General features: G+C 42.7%; 1 protein-coding gene and 1 non-coding gene across 2 annotated transcripts; both read right to left on the reverse strand.

Moving 5' to 3' along the window:
- Nucleotides 1-330: 330 nt before the first annotated feature.
- On the reverse strand, nt 331-5826 carry RPS20 (ribosomal protein S20). The gene is made up of 4 exons (XM_069220200.1): nt 5669-5826; nt 4780-4879; nt 4154-4227; nt 331-533 (listed from the first exon to the last, which is right to left on the reverse strand). Exons 1-4 carry the CDS (start codon nt 5669-5671, stop codon nt 351-353), a joined length of 360 nt encoding a protein of 119 aa, XP_069076301.1. The 5' UTR covers nt 5672-5826; the 3' UTR covers nt 331-350.
- Nucleotides 4474-4539, reverse strand: LOC138283125 (small nucleolar RNA U54). The gene has a single exon (XR_011201080.1). It is a non-coding gene; the product is annotated as a small nucleolar RNA U54 (small nucleolar RNA).
- Nucleotides 5827-7467: the final 1641 nt, after the last annotated feature.

Genomic DNA, 7467 nt, shown 5'->3' on the forward strand with positions numbered 1-7467 from the left:
CCCTCTTCTCGCCCCCCCCCCCCCTGAACACCTCAATTCAAATGTCAGAGGCATCCATCTGCACAGTGAAAAGCTGACTGGAGCCTGGTGCTTTCAGTACTGGGGCAGTGCATAGTGCCTTTCTTCAGTTCCTCAAATGCCTTTGGACACACTGCAGTCCATAATACTTTCCTGGGCAGCTTCCAACTGGCCAAACCCACCCTTCTCTTATCAAGGCGAGTGGGGGACTCGTACAAGCAAGTTACCTACTGGCAAGTTCAAACATTAATATCCACAGCTCTCCCAGAACCACATTGACCAACACAATGACACACCAACAGCAATAACCCATCTTTTATCATAAGATTTAATTATGCATCAGCAATGGTAACTTCCACTTCTACCCCAGGCTCTATACTGATGGATGTGATCTGCTTCACAATCTCAGAAGGACTATGAAGGTCAATCAAGCGCTTGTGAATACGCATCTGGAAACGATCCCAAGTCTTTGAACCTTCTCCACAAGGTGTTTTTCGAGTGGTAATACGCAGAGTCTAGGGAAGAAAAAAAAAAAAAAAAAAAAAAAAAAAACGCAGGATTAAAATAGTACACAAGACACTTGTTTCAACTAATTTATCCATGAGTGGCACCACCTATAAAAATGTACATACTGTTTTCCATGCCAAGTTCCACATACAATACAATGAGCAGCCAGTGAGGGTTTGAGTGAGTACTTTATGCCACATCCACTCACTGTAAGCATACCACCTAGTCTCTATCAGGACAGCAGCCTACAGAAAACGTTATCATCTGTGCCCAATTAATATACATTAGGCACAGTACTCCTTGTGTAGTGTTTTTGCCTTTAAGGTGGGCTCATGGGGCTTGCACATTTTAGTTTATGGGTTTATGGTCCATGGGGGTTCAGGACTGAATACGGCATGAACACATGAGCCACTTGGCATCCTGCTGCTGGTGTAAGAGCACTTCAATAGTTTGATTAGAACTTCTGCTACCCATTTGTGACTACACCACCGTGAACTCAAAACATATGTACCATTCCCTCTACTTACAAACAAGCCTTGGCACACACTGGAACAGCACTTGCTGTATAGTGTTGTGAATCTTTTACTCACAACCTTGCCATTTTGCTTAACACCCAAGCCACTATTGCATGGACCTAGATGTTTAGGTGGAGCACATTCGTGGTATATGCATGGCAGCATAACATTAACACATGCCAGCACTTCTCCACCCAAGCCCATGAACTGTTAATCAGACTCAGCCAATCCGAAAGCCCTTCAAGGCCTCAGCAAGATGGAGGAAAGCACTATAGAAATGGTATGATATGTTAAAGTCATGGATATTCCATTTAAGATGTATAGCTCCTTTGAAGATCAGCTTGTAGTCTCCACTAGTGTGGGGGATTGATTCTTATAAACAAAGAATGCTCTCTTGTGAAAGGTAATAGTCTGTAGATGCATGTACCTCAAGCATATATGCACACCAGGAACAAGGGCCCCCCATGCACCACCTGGTGACATGCTTCGTCATTGGGCCATACTCAGACCAGCGATCCAATGCCTGACGGGCCCTTCAAAAGGGCTCTTTACCACAGATCTTTGATAACTTTGCCAGAGATTAATGCAAGAATGATTGATTTGGTGTAAGTTAGTGTTAAAGTTGTCTAAGGGTGCCCCAAAGGCTGACCTTTCTAACCAGACACCCTTATCAATATTAAAAACAGAAATAGGGCAAGCAATGTAATTATCTGGTTCCCTCACAACAGTATCTGATGTGTGCCTCACACCTCAACTATTGGTGCCTGCATAAAGGGATCGTGTGTGGGTACTTTTCACTACTACACCCTAAAACCTGCTCAACATGTTTCTCGCTCAGTCTTAAAATGAGCATGGACCCTCTTAAAGGGAGCATGGAGATAGGGGAGGTGAAATTGACTGGCGTTCCTCCAAACTAATGGTGTACTGATAATCAGCACGGTTCCTCGTCAGACCGGCGCTGCAATGTCTGACGGGCTCCCCCCTAAAAAGGGGGGGGGCTCTTTGCCGGAGATCTTTTTGTTTTTGCCGATGGTGCCGCGGAGCCAAGTATGGGTCCGTGGGGAAGGAGAATACAAGAGTAAAGGATAAGATTGGCTCAGGACCCTCACTAAGTGATTTATTCTTTGATGTTGGGAAATGGCCAAGATTAAAAAAATGGCAAGGGAGTGAAAATTGAGGTAATGCTCAGACACTCACACAAGACAATTCAATGAAGGAAGTCGGTAATTATCCGAAATTCCTTAAATATGTGGTCGACATGTTTCGCGAAACATGTCGACCACATATTAAGGAATTTCGGATAATTACCGACTTCCTTCATTGAATTGTCTTGTGTGAGTGTCTGAGCATTACCTCAATTTTCACTCCCTTGCCATTTTTTTAATCTTGGCCATTTCCCAACATCAAAGAATAAATCACTTAGTGAGGGTCCTGAGCCAATCTTATCCTTTACTCTTGTATTCTCCTTCCCCACGGACCCATACTTGGCTCCGCGGCACCATCGACAAAAAGATCTCCGGCAAAGAGCCCCCCCCTTTTTAGGGGGGAGCCCGTCAGACATTGCAGCGCCGGTCTGACGAGGAGCTGTCCGATGATGAAGCATGACACCAAGTACGGTGTGTGAGGACTTGCTCCTGATGATCAGGACTCCTTTACTCCCTCTCCCTATTCTTTTGGAACAGTATCATATTCTATTATTAGGTTCTTTGGAGGATATACACTGGACCATAAATCCTCCCATCCCCCCCTTTTTTTTTTAAGTAACTGATAATCAGCACACCCGTTATCCCTTAAGGGATAGACTGCCTGAATCTGGAATGGTCCATGCTCATGTTGCAGCACTATAGTAAGGTATGTGGTATCTTTCTATTTAACAATGAGTACTATTGATTTCTTAGTGATTAATTTTTTTTTTTTTAGGTCTTCAAGAAACACCACTATATTTTTTAGACTTTTTGATCAAGAAATGCTGACCAGGCTTTAGGGTTCTGTAGATTAGGTGTGAGGCACACACATCAGATACTGTTTTGAGGGAACCAGATTATATCTTGCATCCCCTACTTCTGGTTCTACTCGTGACAGGGGTGTCATGATAAACTAAAGGTTAGCATTTGTGGCACCGTTAGTCAAATTTAACGCACCCTTTCTTCCAATCCCCCAGTCCTCTCCAGCAAAGAGATTGAAAAAGGTACAAAAACGCACATCAACGTAAAATAGAAGTAGAGAAATTGTTGAAGTTATACAAAATCAGGCACGCAGTTACAAGACAAGAAGCAAACATGCAATTTCAGGTTTTTCTTCGCAAAGTTTACCAAGGAGTTTTACACTAATTGTGCACAGACCAGTGAGAACCTGGCCGTCATAGAAAGGCAGGTTTAAAACCCTTTATTGCATTTGCATGGCTAATATGTTAGGAACGCAGCGGCAAGGCACTACGTCTACCCTCAATGCATGAAGTACGCAGCGACCGGAAGGGTTTGACAATAAGGGTATGCATATTTCTAAGAATAAAACCTTTTGATTTTATGTCAGGTCCGAAAGCCCCAATTATGCTCCTCTACCTACTGCTTACTTTCGACAGCAGACAAAAACGAGGGAAAAAAATATTTCCCATGAACATATCAACTCAGTCAAATCGCCACTTCTAATGCAGCTAGCCCAATATTAACTTCAAACCACCATCTGTAGGTGTTTTCTTTGCTGTTGTGCAGCCAGTTAAGCGTTCCTTTATTTTTTGTAATAGTTACCAAGGTTATTGTTGATTAGTAAACATTTAGGGCGCAGTATAGCCACTAATTTGTTAATACTTACATCGATGTATAGCTCTTTTGGGGCATACGGATTATACTGTGTAGTGTATGGATCAAGTAGGAAGCTAGATAACTTAAGACCAAACTGGATCTTTGAGACAAAGAACTTGAGTGACCCCATACATTTGTTACAGTTCAGATGGCTCAAACCCTAGACTAACTACAGCAATACGTCAAAATCAGACACTTTCAAAAATGATCATATGTTTAACACACCGTCTTTATAGACCACTCAAACTTTGAAGAAAACGGCAAATCCAAATTTGTACTCTAAAGTTAATTCTCACATGAAACATTACTCACCTTGGTGGGCATGCGAACTGGTCCCTTCACTTTCAGGTTTTTCTCTTTAGCGCCTCTAATCAGATCAGCACACACTAGAAAAATGTAAAAAGTTTGTGATTAAGTTATATCCAGTTAAGGGCAACTGATAAATTGACCATAATTTTGTAAAACGGACCACAGAAAAAATGCAATTATGTTATATAACGGAAACCAACAATTTAAGGCAGGAAAAAAACGTAGTACTTCTGGCAGGGAGTACCGGACTGTGGTTTGCAGACTGCTACTAGAGTAGCATTTGATTTCACTTGAAATCAAAAACACAGAAGCCCTAACAGTATCGTTGGCTCAGAATAGCGTATAGATAAATCACAGCAATTCATTTCTACATTGTATCCTCATTGCCAACAAATAAGTCATCGGGACCCGCCTTCGGGCCAAAAATAACCTATGCCACTGGCCACACCACTAGATGGTGATCAATATTAACATAAGTCTCATCAGTGAGTTTACGACTTGAGAAAAATACTGACTACTAACCTAGTCAACCAAATACATATACACCATTAAATACGTCAAAAAAATAACTTAAGAGCCTCGACACTAGAGGACGCTCCACCACAGTTCTATCCTAACAAGCGAGTTACCTTTTTCAAGTGACTTCACATTGCGACTAGTCAGGGTGATTCTGATGCGGTGGATAGCTACTTCCTGCTCCACAGGTGCTTTACCGGCGTCTTTAAAGGCCTTTAAAAAAATAAATATGTTAATAAAACACTGACAATCTTGAAGAACAAAACAATACTAACAATTTTAAAGTAAGATGTTAGTGTACACAGTACGCAACCAGGGCACCCAACTGAAGAATATGGCTTACTTTTTTTTTGGGAGGGGGGTGGGCTCGGAGTGATTCTGCAGCTTATCCACAACTGAAATACCACCCCATCCTCCGCTGGTCGCCTTCCCACGTGTGCGAATAGGCACACCGACAGAGCGCGCGAATAAGTACCCCAACAGAAAACGCTCCTCGATGCCAACAAATTGGTCGACAGCGTGATACAAATTCGAACAGCCTGTTTACACTTGAAACGTGTAACAATCCAACTTGCATTCGGTAAGAATGTGTCGTACAACACACGAGGTAATTCGCACACAAACTACGCTAATAGTCAATTATAGTTTGAAGTGTGCATCCTAAAGACACGGCAACTCTTAAAACAAGTTCCCGCGTGTAATACTTTGTGAACTACTCCATGCATCCACAACTAAACCCCGGGATTAGGCAAAGGACTGCGAGATGATATATATATAATAATAGCCCCTTCCTGATTTAACTTCGACATTATCCGGTCTCGAGATCATTAACTATAGTATCGATACAGGAAAAAAGCGGGCCGTCCGTGGAGAACGAAGGACAGAACTCTCCACGAAACGCTCACCGCTAAACTAAACGCGCATACATAGAGCCAATCAGGAACCCAACCATATCACGGGAAGAGTTAAAAGTTCCACGTGCATTACATCAACTGTCCTCACCATAATTAATATGCTTCCTGACCGACTTAATCGTCCAAAAATAAAGAAATGAACGAACAGCGGTGAGCCAGGAACAACAGCAGACCTCGCTGTCTGAGTTCGAAAGGAAGTGAAACGCCCGGGACAATGTATTTATACAGTGCAATATGCCATTGGTTAAGAACCCACCCCCTCCAACCCGGAAAGACATTGTCAGGCCACTTGATGCAACCTATGCCGAGTACTGAAACGTAAGCAGAGGTGGAGCTTGCATGTCAAGCTGGCGCTTCAACCATACGACTGTGCCAGAGAAAGTTGCGTCTCGGGCGTTTATTTTCTTTCGTTAATCTAGTTTGTTGCAAGACAACGCCGCACGCTGCGATGTTTTCTTATGACGGCCGAAAGCACAAGTGCAACAGAACCGTTGCTATAATTACAATGACATCTCTTTAATACCTCGGCTATCGCATAAATTAAGATTTATTGAACGAAGACTCGTCTGATCCGGCCTTAAGGGATACATCGAAGTGTTTACGGCAATAACGAGACAGTAAAACGGAGGAACGTAAAAAACAATGCGCGATAGGTTTCTCGCCATAAAGAGAATGCATGACATTCCAAAATGGCCGACAGTGGTCTCCGTCCGGGAAAAAAAGGTTATTCTTATGGCCTTTTAGCCTGGCAAAATAATCAGCTGAAAAGCCAGTTCTGAATTTTATGTCAAGAAATAGAAGCTTATATTACGCATTCTTTCTTGCAGTTTTTTGAATATATGCCACATAAGCAAAGAGTGAATAAATGAAACAAAAACTACAGTTCCCAGCACACCCTGGTACTGTGGCTACCAAGGTATAACACACAGATGTCCCACTTCGTCTGGTATAAACAGTACCCTTGTGGCATGCATGGCCTTTTTATGGGCGAGCGGAAAGCGCTCTGTCCCATTCTGCAGTCTCTCTTTGGGCTTCCAACCACGCCCATGTCACGTCAGGCACTTTCATCGGTTGGTGGGCTTGCCTTTTAAAATCCGCTTGCTTTCACTTGTGAAAGGATTGCACACGTCATGCCTTTTCCGGTGTTTAGCCCACCTACACAGCACCGGTAAACTACTAAAAACATACGAGGCTCGATGTTTTAAGCATGGTTTCCGGACTACTATATCTGCTTATTTTCCACCCAGCGCGATCGCGCTTGGGTTTACTTAGTGCAATTTTTCCGTTTTCAATTTCATCACGATCGCGCTGCATTTTACATAGTGCGATCGCGCTGCGTTTTTTTTCTTTTAATTTGTGTGGCAAGAAAAGTCCGGTTGGAGCTTACAACGCTAATAGCTCTAACTTGCGCAAATGCGAAACCCGTTGCATTGAAAATGCTTGTTTAATTTAGTATGAGTTTTGTGCTTCCACAGAAAAAGTGCTTTCCTTTCACTGCAGCTGGGATAGGTTTGTTAGTTCAAAGTCTGGTTGCAAAAAAGACTTCTTGTGGGCATTCTGAAAGCTGCACTGGGTATGTTTTCTGCCCATGGCGTACCGTTGACTTTGAGGTTTGTAGCTCACGTTTTCTGGCTTTATTTGTTTTAGGCTGTCCATCATGTCTTCATTGCTCCTGTGGAGCAAAACTTTTACACCATTGCTCTTTGTATTCTTCCACTACTCCTTGCTTTCTGTAACCAGGCCTTCACATTTTTGTTATTATCTTGTCGCATTTGCTGTGTGTTTAAAGGCAACGGTGAAATGTCAGGCTCTGTGTTCCAAAGGAGCTTGATGTTTACTTAACTATCTCTGACTTCAAAGGGAGAGTTTTTGTGTGGCAATCTTGTT

Source organism: Pleurodeles waltl, chromosome 2_2 (assembly GCF_031143425.1).
Source record: "Pleurodeles waltl isolate 20211129_DDA chromosome 2_2, aPleWal1.hap1.20221129, whole genome shotgun sequence".
Classification (NCBI taxonomy): domain Eukaryota; kingdom Metazoa; phylum Chordata; class Amphibia; order Caudata; family Salamandridae; genus Pleurodeles; species Pleurodeles waltl.

Bases quoted from the DNA above. Each gene is read 5' to 3' on its own strand.
- RPS20 (XM_069220200.1), bottom strand. The intron at 4,228-4,779 runs GTAACTCGCTTG...ACATTTTTCTAG, and splicing joins TGTGAAGTCACTTGAAAAAG to TGTGTGCTGATCTGATTAGA. The intron at 534-4,153 runs GTGAGTAATGTT...TTTCTTCCCTAG, and splicing joins CAGTTCGCATGCCCACCAAG to ACTCTGCGTATTACCACTCG.